Raw genomic sequence first — 20,478 nt, forward strand, 5'->3', positions numbered from 1 at the left:
AAGTGTCATAACCCTTTGTTAAACACAGAGCTTATTTTCTGCGATTTTCCAAAAGTCTATGGCAGTGGTTCCCAACCACATTCCTGGAGTACCCCCAACACTGCACATTTTGTCTCCTTGATCAAGCACACCTGAATCAAGTCATCAATTCATTAGCAGAGACTCCAAGACCAGAAATTTAAAGAAGTTATTACTCCATCACCTGCGTGACATCATTCACCAACGTGGCTGAACGACAGGTTTGCGACAATACAGTTTTGGGAACAGTCGTGACTACCTTGATTTGATTAACAATGCATCATACTATGGTAGTGAAGCAGCGAGTTACATTGTTGTACGGGAAATGCACCCCTGGTTGAGAGAGAATTCTCTCTCCCTCCACAAGTAAGCACATGGCTGGTTGTAGATCGAGGTCTGTCGTCGTGGCCGCACTGACTGGAGAGGCCACACAGAACGGCAAAAAAAAAAAGCAGAGAAGGAAGAGCTGATGGTTGCCCATTCAGCGGTACTACTAAAGTTACAATTTTCTTCCGAGATGGAATGAAGGAATTGCAGTCTGACCCGTGTGTATCGATGAGTCTTGTGCACCCAAAACCTTTGATCGATTTGTGGTTTGTTCCTCGGACTATTGTTGGTAGATGACAGGGAGCAGGTCAGAAGCCTTGCTGTATTAAAGATGGTCTGATCCAGCTGTCTAGCCATAACATTTTGGACCTTGTCAAAGTAACTCTGGTTTTTACTCCTGCCCATTTCTGCAGCACTAACACATTGACTGCATGAACTGTACTGCATGACTACATAAACTCAAGAAAGTACCCAGACCTTTGTAGAAACTGAGACAGATCAGACACACAATTATTTGTTATACCCAAATACCCACACCCAACAAGCAAACCATGGGCAAGAGTTATCTGAACTACCCCCAAACTGCAACTAACAGAGGCAGAACTGTAACGTCTGGGACACATTAAGACTTATAAGACTGTTTTTATGACCCAAAGTAATTTACAGTGAGTTTTGACTCACTTAATTCTCATTGAAACAGACAAATAAACCCTTTTAATCCTATTTTCTATAACCGCTTGAGAAATGTATAAACGTACATCCAATTTTTCCATCTCATGATTTTCCTTTTATAGGGTTTTGCCTACAGTATGTATTAATTCAAACTCTTTTGAATGAATGTTTCAGAATTGCATACTATGGTTAACTAAGATCACATGTGTAGCATGCTTGGTATCTATAAACTCCAATTTTCGTTTCCTATTTGTTAATTTACTTTACATTTTGCTAAATCTGTGACACATTATTATTTTAAGAATCTTGAAGGTTCTTCTCTTAAACACCCAATTCCATTTCATATGCAAAACACCCTGCTAGAACACAAACGATTGTAAAGTTTCCCTCCGAAAGTACAATTCCTCGCTCACTCAACTCCTGAGGGTGTGACATCTTCACACTTTAAAAGAACACTGATCACAAGATCACAGGTGGATTCTGAGAAATTCTGATGTGAAGATGTATCCCTGTCTCTGCTGAGCCACCAACCACCAACAGAGCATATAAAATACCAAAATAAAATTATTTAAAACGTCACCAATTAAAATGCTGCAACATGACAATGCAAACAACAATAAAATCATTTAACAGACTTAACGCCTGCTGACCCTCCAGGATTCATGATCCTGGTTCACGTGCCTCAATCCATGCAGCACTTTTCAGAAAGTCAGTGCACGCCATTAATCTATTTAATTTCAGAGTGACAGTATGAGATTAATACAATGTTTCTGCTCAAAACTCACTCTACTGTGATCTAATGCAGATATTGTATATAATAAACTGACACATAAATGTATTTTAAGACAGAACGTAGAAAATTACTGTCACCGTAATGTGGGAATTATGATCACGCAATATTGAATGATTGATTGGCAAAGAATCGTCTTTCTGCAAATCATTAAGAAATTATGGTTCTATTATATTTAAAGAAATATGAGGTAAATGTGTGAATACATATTTCTCCAAATGTGTGCACTTTTGGACAAAAATTTTGTATGTTGTGTAGCGAACGGCTGTGATCAAAAATAAATGGGAGTAAACATGATTGAAAAGGTTTGTGTCTCGTTACTATATTCAAAATATCAATAACTTTTGATTTTGCATGATTTTGCATTCCTGGCAGAAATTAAGAATTATTAGTGTCATTGTAATCAAGTATTATCATATTAATATTGGTCAAATATCAAAGCTCTCTAAACTATCTAATATAATTTTTCAAAGCTATATAATTTTTTCAAAGCTTTTTTTTTCAAGGGGGAAAAAAACTTCACCTGAGTAGTCATAATGTTTTGGCTCATTAGTGTAGCATTATTTTAGAGAATTCAGTGCTTCTAACTTTGTTGCAACCGTTTGTGGAGTGCCCTTAGAAGAACTTGACTTGCCTATGCAAAAGCTCAGACCTGAACCCATACTGAACACCTTTGGAATGCTGACTGCAAGTCTAGCAACAGTGCTTGACTTTGCTTATGCTCATCATGTCTGAATGGGAGCAAATCCCCAGCTAGAACAGCACTACAGTATACCACCAACATGGAATTCATGCTGGTTTATGCTGAGTTTTTCAGCAGATTAATTAGCCAGGTAACACATACATTGATTTGGTGACCTTAATTTTGGTTTCTTCTTTTATATTCCTAAGGAAGAATCGTTCAGGTCAAGCCAATTTTCAAGTTATCAGGTTAAACCAGTGAGTACCTCTAGAGGTACTAGCAGGTAAGACCGGATTTAGCATATGTTCCTTAAGAGGTTCAGAGGAGGGAGATCTTAATGTGGAGATTGAGAGCATAGTGTTAAACGAGCGACATGGGGAGAGAGAGACGGGAGAAGATAAAGTGGGATAATTAGGCTAAGTGAGGTTTGACCTGTGACATGGATTCAAGAAAACATTTGGTGAAGAATCATAATATGTCCTAGAAAACCAAAATAATGACTTTTACTGTCTGTTTTGTGCCCCTTGATGTTCCACCAGCTCTCAAAAGATCTCAGAAATATCTAAATCTTTGGCCAGAGTGTGTAGAGTCTGTCTGTGAATGTGTTGGCAGGCTGTTAAAGAACATTGTTTGGTGCAGAGTGTTTGATGTTTGGCCTTATAATCTGGCTAAAACTATCTAATAGATCAAATGGACTAACAAAGCACAGTTAGCTTCTTACTTGGATATACACACATGTACGCATATGCGCCTCCTTCTGGTAAGCAGACAATGGTGCTACTGTATTCTGCACAATCCAAAGGAAGTGTCTAATAATTTTATCAAGCTGAATTTAAAACATTATGTTTTGCAATACATTATCATGTTTCCATCAAATATGTCTAAATCTATCGAATAACAACAAGATTTAAAGTTGAAAATTGCATTCATTAGTTTTCTGTTTAATTAAAGGGACAGTTCACTCAAAAATGAAAATTCTGTCATCATTTACTCACCCTTTCACCAGAGAGCTAAGGATAGCCATTGACTTTCATATGGGGGAAAAAAAAAATATATACTATGGAAGTGATGACAAAATTTTCATTTTTGGGTGAACTATCCCTTTAAGTCAACACAGGAGTGAATTCTGAACTTTGAGTTTGAGTGGATGGTTATAAAGAAACATTCCAGGTGTTTCTTTATTTTATATCCTCTCTAATATAAATGTCACTATAGGATACGCTCCCGAAAACCTTTAAGCTGGCTATTATTAAACCTCTTTAAAAAACTATTAAAAAACACAACATGATCTTACACTGTAACAAGTTCAATTTACAACAAGTTGAGAAAACTCAAAAACCTCCTGCAGCTGGTTGCCTCCATCTTTTCAGTTTTCTCAACTTTAGATTTTTTACAGTGTAGAGAATTAGTCAATTAAACACAACAACAACATCAACACATCCCTGAAATGTCAGCTAGATTGTGTCCACTAGACCATCCCCTGTGAAGGCCTCATCGACACGACAGCCAATGGCACAGATCCCCAACAAAACTATTTCCATACCAGCGTGATCAATCCAATCTTCAAAGAGATGGACTGGATTAACTATTTTGACTGTTCTGATCCCAATCTGATTTATGGCCTGCATGCTGTCTGAATCATAATTATGCACTGTTCGTTGTTGGCCAGAGGAGAACTGCCCATCCGACTGAGCCTGGTTTCTCCCAAAGTTTTTTTTTTTCTCCATTTTTGTCACTTGATGGAGTTTGGATTCCTTGCTGCTTTTGCCTCTAGCTTGCTTAGTTAGGGACACTTGATATTCCACAATGTTTTTGATCTGCCTGCACTGACACCATTGTATGCACACTGAACTGAGCTAGACAATGACATCACCGTTTTCTCCACAGCTGCTGTAGCCTATAGATAAATGAACGAATGAATCAATACTGAACTTACTTAAGCTGGACAATGACAACATTTTCTTCTAGAGCTGCGGTACAGCCAAACTATAGTCCCTTCCCTCTATTACTGTAAAGCTGCTTTGACACAATCTGCATTGTAAAAAGCACTATATAAATAAAGGTTACTTGACTTGAAATGTTCCAAACAAAGATGTTTTTCTTGGTATATTTGCTTGTCATTTTACAGGTTTTCCAGTGTTCTCAAATTCACTTTCCATCTCTTTACTCCTTTGAATAATCCCGTTAACTAACAAAAGCCAGTTCCTTAATGAAATCGACCTTCAGGAAGTGACACAGTTTTTGGTTTGAAACAACAGCACAAACATGAGTAAATGTAAGCAATCTAATTAATTTTGCAATGTTCTTTAATTAGTGAACTTGTGTTACTATAAAATACTCCGTCTTTAATAAAACTGATAAGATAATATCAGAAATTTTAAAATGAGTTTAAAAAAAAACATGTTGGCCTTGAAGATTAATTGTCATATATTTCCTCCATTATAGGTTCTACAATGCTCATTTGTCTTTTTTGTCAGTAAGTTACATAACACACAATATATTTAATATTTATCTAAATATAAACATTATAGTACATTGTAATCATCAATATACATGTAGATATTATGTAACGGGGCTAAATGATTGGGGCTACTCCTTAACAAATGTATAATACTGGCAAATAAATGTATTCCAGTTTAGACAGCGTTCCATCATTTCCAGTTGATAATTTGTTATACACCACTAGAGGGCACTCTTGATCTCAACAACATCACATCCGGTAGCAGCTGATGGAGGGAAGTCAGCGTGGCTGGTTAGTCGTGGTCGTGAGTCTGTTGCATATATTCATGTCAAAGTATTGATATGGCCTAAGTTTATTAAGTCGACACCTTATGCCTATCTACCTTTGTGATGAAATTACGATGTGTTCATTTAAAAATGTTGACGTTGTCTTGAGGACTTAAAAGATGTTTTACAGCACATTGACAATACAGTATACTTCTTTGATTCTTTGTTGTTTTGTAACTTATATAAATGGCTTTATCATTGCAGTGACGAGCACAGCTATGGCTCGGACTCTGTTTGGCGGTGCTTTATCAGCTGTTATTCCCCTCAATGCCCAGGATATCAGGTAATTATATAAAACGGTATGTTTCAGGGGCGTAGAAATCAATGCAACTAACGTTAGTGTGTTTATAAAGTCAACGTACATGACAGAACGTTATTTCAATATTGCAGTTTTCCTCGATTGCTGCTAACACACTGATTCAGCTGACAAAATTTCCCAAACCATTCATTCATTTCTCAAAGCGTTGAACACATTTCACGTGTTTTCACACACATTACAAGATTCTTAATGATTTCTGCAAAACTCTACTAAACATGGCCAAATGTTTACCCTGGTTTAACCATTTTCTCATTCATTAAACACAAACACATAATATAATTAACTCAAGCATCACAGTGTAAACTCACAAATAGCACACATTTATCCAAGAGTAAACATTAAGTAGCAAAACCGATGACATACCAATACGAATCCCAAAATAATAATAATAGGAGCACAGCTGTACTCCCGAGATTCTGATGTTTATATTATCCTGAGATTCTGTTGTATAGTAAAATGTAGCACATGTATACTACACCCTCAAACCCGTGATTGTCAAATTTAATTGTAACGACTTTTTTGAGGTAAAGATTTTTGTCAGAAGACCAAAAAACTGTTATAGTACTGTATACTGTAATGAAATTTGGCCGAAGGTGCAAAGGATGCTGAATTTATTTATTTACTTAGGCTACTTCCTGTACTGTAATTGACAGTAAACTGTATTGTCTTGAATACCGAGTATATATTTACTAACTTTTCTTTTCTAGTGCTTTTCATCTACTGTAAAATCATTTTAAAGTAGTGTAAAGAAAATGAATTATTCCTAAAGCTTATTGTTGTATTTTACTGTATCTGCACTCTTTCATTTATGTTGTTTACTGTAATAGACACTGAGCAGCAAAATTATTCCTAAGTCCCAAGAAGAGGTTTTTGTTACAGTATTATGAATCAGTCCAACTAGTGTTCACTGGGCAGGAAAGTGTATTTGGCAGGTTTTGTGTGTCATCTAAGGCCAAAATTTGATTCTGACAAAAGGGAATATGTTTGACTGAAATATTTGAGTTTGATGTGGAAGTTTGAGGTTTGTGTGTAGTTCTGAGATTGCGTTTATAGTTGTGAGAAAATGGTGAATTGTTTCATGAATTGTGTGTTACCAATCAAAAAAAACTGTAATACGTCAGTTGCTTTGCAACTGCAAACAGCCCACAGGTAACAATTAATTAACTATATTATTTGGCAGAAAAACTGTTTGTTGTGATTATTCATATTAATAAAAGTCTGTTTTTATCATATTTTAATTAAACTTGAGTTTACCTGATTTGCATGGTAAAACTCCATCATTCTCCTCCCTACTGTCTGCAGTGAACTGAGGCAGATCCCTGATAATCAAGAAGTGTTCGCTCACTCTCAGACAGATCAGAGTATCATCATTGAATTGCTGGAGTACCAAAGCCAAGTGCAGGATGCTGAAGCAGCCAGGTAACAAGTAAAGGCCAGGATTAAAAACACACAGGGCCTTGGTGCTATAGCAAACCCAAGGGCCCCTTTCATAGTAGCCTATCTAGGTGCCACAATGTTTTCAACCAAAGGAATAATTAGTATATTTATTAAAAAAAAAATCTCCAAAACACAGAGATACAATAAGTAAACTAAATATTGCAGACTACAACACATTAAAAACATAAATGCATTAACACCAGATATGAGGTCAAAGCAAACAGGTATCCAGAAACAGCAACTGTTGCGCATATGTACTATGCTGTAAGGAGTTAAATAGTTTTATCACTAGAAGATCTTCTTTCTGGTCCTAGAAGAGGAGAATCATCAGGGCTGGGGCTCAAATTCTGCCTATTCGGCCCACACGTTCCCCAATAAATGTTTTGCTGGGGTTAACAATAAATAAATTAAGTAAATGACAGAACCACATAATAAAAATAATTGTTTTTGAATATACTGCATTATATTGTAGTCTTTTTATTGAATTAATATTTTACTTCAATTCAAGTTTATTAGAATTAATATTTTATTTCAATGAAAGTTTATTAGAACTGAACGCATTTACACAGAAAAAAAGTCATAGATTCATCGTTAATTCATGGGATGCAGGCTATAAAGCTCTTAAATATTCCTTTGCAGTTGCGCTAATGAAGAGTTAACATAGTTCTTGCATAAAATCCAGAGTTTATCTGTAATCATGACACAGGCAAAAACCATGCTCTTCATTACCATGGTTTTATGGTTTCTATAATAACAACAACAATATTATTAATAATTATATGGTATGCCTATTTATAATGAAAAACACCTTAAACACATAAAACTATAAAACACAACCTATGAAAATGACTTATATTGCCCTTGTACTACCCAACATTTAAAACCTCAGCACTTCAGTTTACATGGCCGGAGCTATTCAATCTGGTTTCAGCTAGGTTTACACAGAGCCTTTAATGTTCACATATCATATTGTGCTTGTCAAATTAAATGGGTCAAGCAACGTGCACTGGTTATCACTTCAATAGTGTAGCAGAAGCGTTCAAGTAAGTTTTGTCAGCGCTGTGGGGGAGACGGTCCAGCTGCTGTCCCGCTGTCATCACTCGGCTTTTGGTTTTTGTTTCCCATGCATCCTTGTACACATTAAAATGCATCTGCATGGAACGTTCCAAATGTTGTCCTGTTGTCAGTAGCGCAAGCGTGTAGCTCGAGTGTGTCAGAAATAGAACGTAGCATCTGTTTACTGACAGTGACTTAGTGGGTTCTATGTGCTTTTGACGTGCCTTTTCCGTTTCCTTTTTGTTTTGATGATTGCCTTCCATTTTGATAATTTACGTAATTACAGTTTCAATACCAAATTTCTAAAGTAATAAAAATAATTTCTATTCATGCCTGTCTGCTCCTAATGATAATGATATTTCAACTGTCCAAATCAAATCTGTCATGTGGCATTGAATGACATGCTTTTTAAATTATATGCGAGTAATAGTAATAATAACCAACATATATTAATAAACAATATATAATAACCAAAACCTATATATAATAAAATATATATAATATACACCACCGATTAAAAGTTTGGGGTCAGTAAGGTTTTTTGAATGTTTTTGAAAGAAGTCTCTTATGCCTAAGACTGCATTTATTTGATTAAAAAAATACAGTAAAAACAGGAATACTGTAAAATATCACTACAATTTCAATTAACTGTTTTCTATTTGAATATATTTTAAAATGTATTTTTTTTCCTGTGAAGGCAAAGCTCCATTACTTCAGTCTTCAGTGTCACAAGATCTTTCAGAACTCACTCTAATATGCTGATTTGGTGCTCAAGAAACATTTCTTATTATAATTATTATTGGCTAAAAATGGTTGAAATGTATGGATGTTTTTTATCAGGATTTTTGATGATCAGAAAGATTAAAATATGAAATGTAAAATAGAACTGTGAATCATTTTAAGTTATTTAAAATAGAAGTCTTTTAAAAGTGTTTATTGTACATTTTCCACATTTACAGGGAGCATTGCTGTATTTTTTGCTTTTAAAAATGCGAGATGCAGGTCAGTGGAATGACAAAAAGCCTAGAGACCTTATTTTTTTTAAAGTTGAATTTCTTTAAACTTGAGCGATGCATTTTTAGAATGCTGTGTCATGCACGAGACGTTGCAAAAGACGCAAGCGCAGTGGTTGAAGATGTCCGTCTAGTGATTTTACATTGAAAAACAATGGAAAAGTAGGGCAGTGCTGTCTTTACATTAAACTGGTAAAGACAGTCTGTGTGAAAGATGTCATACAGGTTATACAGGTTTGGATGTTTAGTAAACGAAGAATAGAATAACTGCAACCATCAACTGTCCAATGTTGTCATAAGGTCATTGCCAGAATTCCTGTTCATAACGTTGTCTGTGTTCTAGAAACTAGAAACATTAGGAAATAAATTATTGAATTATTTATAAAGGATAGGTAGGTAAAAATGGACTCTCTGGACTGTATTTTGACAGGTATCACTTTGAGGACGTGGCTGCCAGTAACAAGGCGGTAGAGAATGGCTCTTGGGAAGTCAGAGAGATAAAGCAGCTCTCCCAGTCTGAGCTGTCAATGCAGGAATGCAACTCTGCCTGGCTGCTGTCTGGAGCTCAGCTGGTCTCTAAATTCAATGAGGAGGTACATCTGTGATCCTTTTTACAATTCGTATTACTAAATTGCAATTGTAGTGAAAAATGTTATTGTGTCCCAGACAACAATAAAATACCAAAATTATCTTGCCAAAAACAAGTGCTGCTTCCCAGTTCGCATACTGATACTATGCCCTAAAATGTGTATTGTTTTTGAGAAGAAAAAGTACATACTTTTGAGTTTGTAGCTGAATAGTAAGCAAGCTTTGAGAGATAGTACTTCATCATTTGATTTGATTTGATTTAAACTTTATTAATCCCAGAGGGGAAATTAAATTGTCATGGCAGCTCGATACAGTCAGTAAGCACTTAGAATAACATGTGACTACATGCCTATTAACTAACACAGTTCTATCCTAGACAGATGAGTTATATACTCTAATAGAACTAGGCAGGAATGATTTCCTATATCGTTCCTTCAAGCAACAAGGCTGAATAAGCCTGTTGCTAAAACTACTCTTGAGTTTGTCCAGAGGGGATGAACATCATTGTCCATAATCACCAGCAATTTTGCCAGCATTCTGTCCCTAACCACGTCCTCCAAAGTACCAAGCTCAGAGCAGATGACAGACTCCTTTTTGATGAGTTTGTGTAGTATGTTTGCATCCTTTGCTTTGATTCCTACACCCAAACCCACAACAGCAAAGAAGATCATACTTGCAACAACAGTATGATAAAACATCTTGAGTATCCTGTTACATACATTGAAAGACCTGAGCTTCCTCAAGATATATATATCCAACTCAGGAAATATATCCAACTCAGGTCCTTCTTGTAAACAGCCTCCCTATTTGTAGACCACTCCAACTTGTTGTTCAACTCAACACCTAAATACTTATGATTTCACATATCACTCATAATTTCACTCATAATTGCGTCTTTAACATCACATACATCCCGTCACTTTTATTTGTGTTTGTAGTCAAATCCTCATCCAGAACGCAATGGGTTGTGGGCATTATTAGCCTTTAGAATATGCACATATCTGCACTCAAGATTGTAACCGGAAAAAGTAGACAAGGTCTACTAGATCCAGGTATCTTTGGAATACTCAATTCAACATACTACGATTTGGGACACACTAATTCTAATTTCAAATACTAATAGGGACGGATAATATGCAAATTGCTGCTTAGGATTCTAATTTTAGCAATGTGTAAAAACAACTGTCCAATAAAAAAGGAAAAATCCATATACACACAAAAGCCATTCATAAACACAACTTTACATTAAGAGGGAACATAAACAAATTGAATATGGTAAATCTTCAGCATGCCTAACACCAACATGCAGTGACATTAGAATGTTTTGCTACAGCATGAATCCCTTTACTAGTTCTATAGTAAAATATCCTGTCACAGTTCACTTTTGCTTTGACCTTGTGAATTTCCTCATCTATAAGTGATGGTTCACATGATTTCTGAGGGTTGTTTGGGTTTTTTTTTTTAGTTGAGAAACCGTATGACTGCTGACATTATACTGTCAGTAATTTCTTTTTATGTTAAAATGCATGCCTTTTATCAGCTTGAATTATTATTTTTATTTTTTACAGGTAAAGAACACTGTGAACATTCACCTATGCTTGTTCCGCTTGTCGCAGTACACTACTGACATCTTAGTGACGTTCAACGATCCTGTTTGTATCAAGTGAGTTGGTTAAACACATACAAGTTGAAGTCATTCCACTCTTAAGTTTTCCCCATTAAATCTTTTCCTTGTATACTGGGGATTACCTAGATGTCTTTAAATTAAATGATTTTTATGCATTTATACACATGGTGTTCAAAGATGCTGAAATGGTATAGTCAGGATCTTAATACGTATAGCAAGAAGGTTTGATTTAAAATCTTCTCTCTCAGTCCCCTCAGCAGCAGTGCCATTGGAAATGTGGCAACTATACCGTGGACACTACAGGACTTCCAGGGTGTTCTGCAGTCCTTTTGCCTACTTGACCCTGGAGTGTTCGGGTAGATTCTTCATGCATGTTTAAATACAAGACATCATTACAAAAGGCTTTTTTTTCCAGAAGCTTTTAAAATTTGCTTTTACAATGACTGAACAGGTTAAAACACAAACTTCACAACACCTAAAAAGCTAAAGTCTCTGAATCATTTTCCTTGTAGTGCAAGGCTTAGCATTTGTCTATAGGTGAGGCTATGTAAAAAATATAGAGAATCTTTATTTTTTTTTTTAAATGTAAAAATTGTGTTTTTGAATCTTCTCCAAACCAGCATTTATTTAACTCGATGTACATTTATGCTGATTCATTCAGCAGCATTTCTTTAGAGTTTTCTTGATGTAATCAAAGGTGAGCAGTCATCATTGTCCTTTGTATGCTGATTTAAACATCTCTATTACTTGACCACAAAATGAATGTGTAACAACTTAACTGGAACTCTGTGTTTAAACTCTGGTTTTTCCTTAACTCTGAAATGTAAGACACTTTCACCCATTCATCAACTTTCATATCATTCTGTACGAGTGAAAACTTTCCTAAGACATTGATCCTCTTTTTTGACCAAAAGTATTTGGACACTTAAGTCACACTTAATGTTTGAATATCATTGCATTAGATAACATCAGACCATGTAACATTTATTTTAAAGAAAAATAGCACAATCAAAACCTTTCACAAAAAGTTCGGTTTTAAATTATAAACCAATATGTATAGTGATCAAAATAAAAACATGTATTGTGGCTTGTGTAGCATGTCCTTAGTTAATCTTCATAAATCCATTTAAAATAACCTGGGACCAGTTGATTTAACAGTTAAAAAAAAAAAACATTATTTCCATGTTGATGTCACTTGATGGTTTGATTTAATACAATGACATTCAGACATTAAGTGTGAAAGCATGTTTTGAGGATAAGCTTATCCGTGTATTTGTACTTAAAGGACCAGGACGTTGCAGTGTTGTCATGTATATAGAAAATAGAATGGTCATTCTTTTAAAAATAATTTATTTCAATTATATACCATCATATGTTACAGACCCTATATGTATATATACATTTATAGTCTCTTATTAAATAATGTATTGCATATAATTAGTTACATTAGTTTCTCTAAAGCATCAAACACTAGTTGCAGTAGATACACATTCAGTAGAGCACAATTAAGGCAAATGGTTATTCTATGTCCCGTTGAATAGTGTCCTATTGTCCTAATATTCTAGAGACTTTCAGCACATTACATGAAACTCAATTGTATAATCAAAGGTGGTAAGGTTTAATTCTATTTATTTGTTAATTTATCTTTCAGCAAAGCAACCAAATTTGAAACAAATGTGGCATTCTTAGATTTATAGACATCAGACTGTTGGGAGAAAACAAAACTATTTCTGATATGTTTTAACCATTCAGTTTGAATGCAAACTCAAGTAAGTCATTGCCCTTCCAGTCATGATTAATAATTAGCAGCAAGAAGATTACAGCTGTCAAGTCAGTCACAAAATGAGAATACTATTTGTGTTTTAGTCATTCTACCACAATCTCTGTGAGAACTAAATTTACAGTACATCATGCAATTCATAATACAATAAAACAGAACAGATCAACTGATTATGATCCAGTGGATCACATTTAATCTTTAGCAAAGGGTTAAACTATATATAAAAAGTATTTTGAAAAGAATCATTCAGTTAACAGTCAACACCCCTGGAACATGAGTCACCCAATCAGAATCAGGATTCAGGAAATTAATTAGCATAATTCAAGTGCACGCAAAACTTACAGTAACTTTGATTCAACCAGTGAGTGTAGATATATTATGTTTCCATTAAACCTTTTGCAAAGCTTTGCTGGAGTGTGATGTATAAGAAAATATCCTTCTACATACAGTACATCCTAAACGAGTGTTATGGTTAATTCAAGTCCTGGCTTCTTGGTCAATGCAGCATTCCAGCTGTGCTATTCCACCACATAGTAATGGCTCAGTTTACCACATCACTGTGTAAATCCCATAGCGCATAATTTCTGTTGCATAGCAACATTCTGTTATATCAGGAAGTACTTCTAGTAGAAGGTTGCCAGTTGAAGATTGATGCTTAATAAAATGTTTTAATAAAAAATGTTCTTAATATTTTAATATGTAGTAACTGCTTTATAAGGCACTTGAGGCCATGTTGCACTGCGAGTATAGTCAATCTGCTGTGTGTTGTGACTATATTTAAAATATAGCAAAGGTCTTTCATACCGTAGTGCTTGATTGCTTCTTTAATCAGCTAATCAGGGAAATATCAGTTGTTATTTTGCTTATGTAGGCAATAGCAAAACGCTAGCTGTTGCTATGGTACAAAGTGCGCAGCTCATTCCAGAAAAGCAGAGAAAGGATGGTATGAGGTCCGAGGCGGAAGTAGGAGGCTCCGAGTCCTTTATACAAACCAGTCATTCCTTCCTTCTTCAGTGTCTTAGAGAAACAGTCCACGAAACCTTTGTACAATACACCCTGCATTAGAATAGAGAGTGACATAAAGGCCTTGTTTTAGCACTTTGTTGGTGAAACTGGATATGCAAGTGTGAAATGAAACCAATTTGCTAATAATTGTGAACCACTTTGTGTTGTTGACAGTTGGTAGGAGATCACCTTGCCAAGATGATTCACAGGCTGGTTGTAGAGTCGAGTGCTGACCACATCAAAAGGAGTCATAGCTAATACAACTACTACACTGCTGATCATACCAGCACTCAGTGCTATTAACCAGCTGCCCTCAGAGAACATCTACAAATACGAATGAAAAAGAAACAGTTTACTAACAAAACAGAGAATGTTTTCACATTTCAACCATGTAAGGAGTGTTGTCTTCAATAGTTGTAATAGGAATAGTTTACTCAAAAATGACACTACTTCTGTCATCATCTACAGATAATGCTTTCCCTCCACAATTGTCTTATGTAAGTTAACATCACAAACTCTACTGTGAACTGGTGACATTATTAGAACTACTTGTAGAGTCATTCAGGTGATTTCATATATCGGGGAATGTTTTTGTAGATTTGTAACACCAGTGGAATTTTTTCGCCAATTCTGAGGTCACCCTCAGAAACTCCAACAATACATGCATGTATTTTTATGTCTATTACAGCAAAATTTAATAGTTTCTTGTGACTTTTGAGTAGAATAACATTACCATTTAATCATTTGTTGGTCTTTGGCACAAAAATGACAATGACAAACACCTAAATATTGATCTTTATTTTGTATGTAGATCATTTTATTGTGCTGCATTAAGCAATATATTTTGCTACTTCCTAGTGGTTAAACTAAATGTTGGGATAGCCAGTTTCATATTTAACTTCCTATGCTTTATAAATGACTCCAAACTGAAACAGAAAACACCATTGTGTGTTCACCATTCTGGACAACATGAGTAGTAATAACATCAAGTATCATCTGTCAAATAACTTCCTCAATGGGCATAAACTTTATCCATGGTATAGCCTAATGGCCTAAATACAGAGTGCTTGCTTTAAATGTTTTAAAACACAACTCCTTCCTTTGTTGACACATTTCCTGTTGAAACATGAAGGTGTGGCAGGACATATCAAAATGTGTGCTGGTAGTTGCTATACAACAATGTGGCAACACCATTGTTTCCTACAATATTTCTAGTCATGGCTGGTGTTTTTGAGGTGAGTGAGTCAATTTAGAGAGCATTTTATTGGACAAAAAACAAGTCATCAATAGTCTTGGTCTGTTTTCCATGAAAAGGAACTATAAATGTGTATATCCAAGACTTTGTTTTGTCAACTTGTACAAGTGTACTAGCATATTGATAAAGCTAACACGCATTAATGCCTACACAAACATTTAATTTAATGAGGTCCTTAAAGGCTCAATGGAAATTTATGTTGAAATGGAATTAATTTAATTAAAAGTTGACTGCCCTGAAAAAAAGCAGATTTGCTAAAACATCGGCCCGCTGTACTGCCCTACAAAGACACATTATGACTGAGTTGGACCGCTAAGGCTACTTTACACAGTCAGTGCTTGGGGAACTGACGATATTTATCACAGATGTTACTCTCAATCGTTTAGAGGAGCCACTTCAATACTGTCTGTAAAAACAGATATCAAACCCTTCTATTTTCACTGTGAATTACTCCCAGTTGAAGTGAAATATCCTATGCTTACCTGTAGGTCAGTGACCAGCTCTTTAGAGGCAGAGAAAGTTGAGAGCTGAGCAGCTGACCCCACACTGACCCTTGGGACCGCTGCGCTTGCCCCCCTCCACAAACCCAGAATTCCGTGCTGTTTATGGATGGCCAATAGTGCATGCATCATACCCTGACAAAAAGAAAAACAAAGATATACAAAAGATCGATAACAAACAGGAAATGCTAGTGGTTTTAGATTCAAGCTGGTTCCTATTACCATTGATGCAAAACTGTTGCTGAATAAATGCAATGGGATCTAATATTACAAAAATCTCTACAACCCTAGAATCAGTTGACTGGAAGTTCTCACATAACATTAAAAGAAAAAAATGTTAACATAGATGTTTCTGTAAGGTCACCATTAACTTACCCTGTGCTTATACTGGTGTCCAACTGCAATAGAGGAAGTGGACTGACTCTGAAGATGTGTCTTTACCTGAAAGAAATACAAATAGTAGGTAACCTGCTGGTAAACTAAAGACACTGTTTGGAGCACCATCTACAGTTGTGGCCAGAATTATTGGCACCCTTGGTAAATATGATCAAAGATGACTGTAAAAATAAATCTGCTTTGTTTATTCTTTTGATCTTTAATTCATAAAATTAGCAAAAAATATAACCTTTCATTGAAGGAAAAGAATTGAAAGTTGGGGGGAAATCAAAACACGTTGGCCACAATTACTGGCAGTAATTTGCTTTTTTGAGTAAAATATCTCCGAAGTATATTCCTATTCATATTTACATTTTTTTAGCACACCAGGGTGATCATGAACATGAAATTGTCCAGCCATGACTTCCTCTTCAACAGGAGTATAAACATAAGGAAACACAAAGGCTAAATTCCCATAATCATTCATCACAATGAGTAAAACCAAAGAATATAGTTCTGATGTGCAGCAAAAGATTGTTGAGCTTCACAAAATAGAAAAATAGAGAATAGAATAGAAAATAGCTAAAGCATTGAAAATCCCCATTTCCACTATCAGGGCAATAATTAAGTTCCAATCAACTAAAGATGCTAAAAATCTGCCTGGAAGAGGACGTGTGTCTAAATCATCCTAATGGACGGTGAGGAGGAGAGTTTGAGTGGCCAAAGACTCTCCAAGGATCACAGCAGGAGAATTGCAGAGATTAGTTAAAGGTAGGGTAGGTAAGAAATTTTGTTCCAAATTTGTTTAAACTTTATATATATATCAATGCATAATTAAAATGTAAGTACTCTGATAAAAGAGTATAAAAATCGAGTGACTCTAGACCGTTTAATCTGTATTAAACACAGCTCATTATTTCCATTCGGGACGAAACACAGGATTGGCTTAGGCGACTGTCACTCTCTCACAACCATGGCAACCACCCTTTTGCCACACATGACCTGCCCACTTGCGCGCACACGTTTGATTTGGGGAATTCAAGAGGCACGCGATCTTAGGAATACCAAAACAAGGGCAGAGAAACAGCAAGCAAAATTCACAGTACCGGCCTATGCAGTTAGTGAAGGCAAACCAGGCAAAAAAAGGAATACAGTAACAGTACAAGAAAAGGCAATGAACAAAAAGTCTTTGGATAAACAAAGAAATAAAACGCGAGTTAATATCATAGACAGTAAAGGTTAATATCGGCGTGGCTTTCCAGTGATGGCGAGAACTGAGGGAACTCAAGGGGCTGAAAAGTGACTCCTTGATGGCTTTATTTCTGCTGGACAGGTAAATCTTTGTTTTAGTATTTTGATCATACATATTTTTTTGTTTATTTTTTCATGAAGCATGTGTCATTAGCACACGTAGCTGCATAATATAGCTAACATAACATTACTCAGCGAGCCGTTGTAGAGACTATAAATAATCTATAGGCCTAGCTCAAGATGATAGCTAGAGTGTTGAATTGTGCATAATTTTGCTTTAGATAACTAAATACATGTTTAACAGATAGTAGGCCTAACCTTACTCCGCATCTAGGAACTTTTCTTAGGACTATATTTACCCTCTAACTCTTATACCATGTTCACCTGTAAGTTTACCTGCACGTTTTTTTTCGCCTTTGTTTTGTTTTTATATTCTCTACCTATGTTTACTGATGTCTTTATCTTGTATCTGTGTGTGTCGTACAGACTTTGTTGTATGTGTGTGTTATTATTTTGTGTCTGCAATGCAGTTGTGAGTTGATATTTGAGTGTATGTTACTCTGTTTATCTGTAGAACAACGTATATGTTATGAATCTTACACGAAATTCATCTTCATCACAGTGTAAATGATGGTAATGTAAAAACGTGTATCATGCAACCTGTTTTTAGCTTTGCCTTATAGATAACTAGCTCGTTAGCGAATCAAAAAATTTATATTTTAAACTTTACCAATATCAATATGCTAGCTTGATAGTGAGTACTAAAATACATCTTGTTTGTTTATCTTCATAATTATAAAGTTATTTTTATTACATGTGATTCTGACAAGATGTCACTACATGCACTGTGCTCCTTCCTCTTCGCTCGTCTCAGGTAAATAATGCGTCTTCCAGCTCAGTGGTCGGAGTCGCGCGTTCATGCGTTTTGGGGGCGTGGCTTTGGAAGGAGCCCAGAAGGGAGGGGGTGGACTGAATGGAAATAATGAGCTGTCTTTAAAACAGTCGTGAGAGGTTTTTATACTTTCTATTTCAGAGTACTTACATTTTAATTATGTATTGATATATATATAAAGTTTAAACACATTTTTTACCTACCCTGCCTTTAAGTCTTGAGTCTCAGAAAGCCTAAAAAAAATTATCAAACAGCACCTACATCCCCACAAGTTGTTCGGGAAGGTTTCAAGAAAAATCCTCTGCTCTCATCCAGAAACTATCTCCAGCACATTTAGTTGTCAGACAAGACTGGAACTTCAAACGGGACCCGCTTCTATGGCCAGATGAAACAAAAAAAAAAGAAAAAGCTTTTTGGCTGCAAACCCACCAGATGGGTTTGGTGCACACATAGATAAAAAGTACCCCATGCTCACGGTTAAATATACTGCTGGATCTTTAATGTTGTGGGCCTGTTTTTCTGCTGGAAGTCCTGGACATCTTGTTCAGATATATGGCATTATGGATTCTATCAAATACCAACAGATAAAAAACAAAAACCTGATTGCTTCTGCTAGAAATCCAATAATGGACCGTGGTTGGATCTTCCATCAGGACAATGATCCAAAACAAACATCAAAACCAACACAAATATGTGTCACTGAGCACAAAATGAAGCTTCTGCCATGGCCGTCCCAGTCCCTTGTCTCTTTGGATAAAAGCGTCTTCTAAATGACTAAATGTAGATGTGAATTAAACTTATAATATTTTTATATTTATAACGTATTAATAAAATGCATGTATTATCATTATTGCGTGTTATAATAATCATATTTTAAATATTCATTCATTTATTATTATTATAATTTATATAATTTTTAATTTTTACAATTTTAATTTATATAATAATACATTACAATTATATATTTAATTTTCCTAACTATAGGCTAGGCCGTTTCTCATCTAATCAGAATACAGGCTCGAAATTATCCTTTTCGTTCGCACCACTTGTTCTCTTTGCGCTACGCTATGCAGTTGTCTATTTTCGCTCTTTCAGTAGTTAGGCTACTGCTGCGTTCGTGCACCCAGCGATCTCACTCTTATGTTCATGATATTCAGAGTGACCATTGAATAGGTCGTCACTAAACATGTGTTTGATCCGTCGTTTACTAAGACAGAAACGCAGAGTTATCTTTACTCACCAGGTAAATAGGACTGCCCATTACAGCGCCCACCACACCGGCAATGGCCCCGGACACTGTGCTCTTTGCAGCACTGACCCTTCCGTCCGTATGAATGTAGCCCAAGGACTCGATGATGGCGTAGGACCCCAAACGGACCCCATTCATAAAAAACTGATAAACCAAGCCGGGGACCAAACCTTTCTGAAGACCAGCCAGTCCGTCTATTTTGCCTATCGTGTAAAAGGCGTGAAATACATTCCTATAATACACCTGGTAGGTTCCTCGGCTTTTTAGCTCTCCTTGCAATTGCATTCGAGTTTTGACAACCTCCAGAGGGTTCGTAAAAAAGCAAGCGCCACACGCAGCGACGCCGCTGAGAACGAAATCCATGTTTCAATCGCCAAATTCGCGGAATGCCCGGAAATAAGTGATGGACAGGCTGTTTAGTTTGCCTTTTAACAAGAAACAGGCCTACGTTTTTAGCAGCCTGTGAATAAAAAAAAACATATTAATAAAAGTACTTGTTAGGATAACTGACAAATAATTTTACAGTGCCATTTTTAAGAAAGCAGATGAGTATGTTCAATAATCCTCCTCTCAGTCATGCGCTGCGCGTGGACATTTTGCCGAGTATGACTGTCAGATTGCATTCACTAGGGCGCGTCTATCATACCAACTCGACCTTTTAACCAATCAAAACAAATACATTGCCCCATCCCTTGTTACATGTCCTGTGATTGGACGGTTGTAAATTACATCAAGTGACATCTTCAGGCGGTTGATGCCCACCCCAACTGTGCCATTACACAAAGCTCCCCTCTGTGAGGAATATTTGGTAACACTTTCATTTTAATGTTCCAGTTACATATGCTTACTTTAGTC

General features: G+C 35.9%; 2 protein-coding genes across 5 annotated transcripts; one reads left to right on the plus strand and one right to left on the minus strand.

The window, feature by feature from the left end:
* Positions 1-5,183: 5,183 nt before the first annotated feature.
* rangrf (RAN guanine nucleotide release factor) lies at positions 5,184-15,832 on the plus strand. 4 transcript variants are annotated; one of them, XM_067406124.1, is made up of 7 exons: positions 5,184-5,241; positions 5,481-5,559; positions 6,898-7,014; positions 9,532-9,694; positions 11,258-11,352; positions 11,565-11,672; positions 14,276-15,832. In XM_067406124.1, exons 2-7 carry the CDS (start codon positions 5,495-5,497, stop codon positions 14,280-14,282), a joined length of 555 nt encoding a protein of 184 aa, XP_067262225.1. In that variant the 5' UTR covers positions 5,184-5,241; positions 5,481-5,494; the 3' UTR covers positions 14,283-15,832. The 4 variants fall into 4 exon arrangements, with proteins under 4 accessions (XP_067262225.1, XP_067262224.1, XP_067262226.1 ...); XM_067406123.1 differs by having other exon boundaries at positions 5,215-5,254; XM_067406126.1 differs by having other exon boundaries at positions 5,240-5,254; positions 5,481-5,575.
* Positions 13,982-20,237, minus strand: slc25a35 (solute carrier family 25 member 35). The gene is made up of 5 exons (XM_067406122.1): positions 19,615-20,237; positions 16,232-16,297; positions 15,839-15,991; positions 14,291-14,425; positions 13,982-14,152 (listed from the first exon to the last, which is right to left on the minus strand). Exons 1-5 carry the CDS (start codon positions 19,984-19,986, stop codon positions 13,982-13,984), a joined length of 897 nt encoding a protein of 298 aa, XP_067262223.1. The 5' UTR covers positions 19,987-20,237.
* Between the last annotated feature and the right edge of the window lie 241 nt (positions 20,238-20,478).

This window comes from Chanodichthys erythropterus, chromosome 13 (assembly GCF_024489055.1).
Source record: "Chanodichthys erythropterus isolate Z2021 chromosome 13, ASM2448905v1, whole genome shotgun sequence".
Taxonomy (NCBI): Eukaryota; Metazoa; Chordata; class Actinopteri; order Cypriniformes; family Xenocyprididae; genus Chanodichthys; species Chanodichthys erythropterus.

Bases quoted from the DNA above. Each gene is read 5' to 3' on its own strand.
- rangrf (XM_067406124.1), top strand. From the start codon at position 5,495: ATGGCTCGGACTCTGTTTGGCGGTGCTTTATCAGCTGTTATTCCCCTC. The intron at 5,560-6,897 runs GTAATTATATAA...TACTGTCTGCAG, and splicing joins CTCAATGCCCAGGATATCAG to TGAACTGAGGCAGATCCCTG. The intron at 9,695-11,257 runs GTACATCTGTGA...TATTTTTTACAG, and splicing joins TCTCTAAATTCAATGAGGAG to GTAAAGAACACTGTGAACAT.
- slc25a35 (XM_067406122.1), bottom strand. From the start codon at position 19,986: ATGGATTTCGTTCTCAGCGGCGTCGCTGCGTGTGGCGCTTGCTTTTTT. The intron at 14,426-15,838 runs GTAAGCATAGGA...TCGTATTTGTAG, and splicing joins AGCTGGTCACTGACCTACAG to ATGTTCTCTGAGGGCAGCTG. The intron at 14,153-14,290 runs GTGATCTCCTAC...ATTCTAATGCAG, and splicing joins CTGTGAATCATCTTGGCAAG to GGTGTATTGTACAAAGGTTT.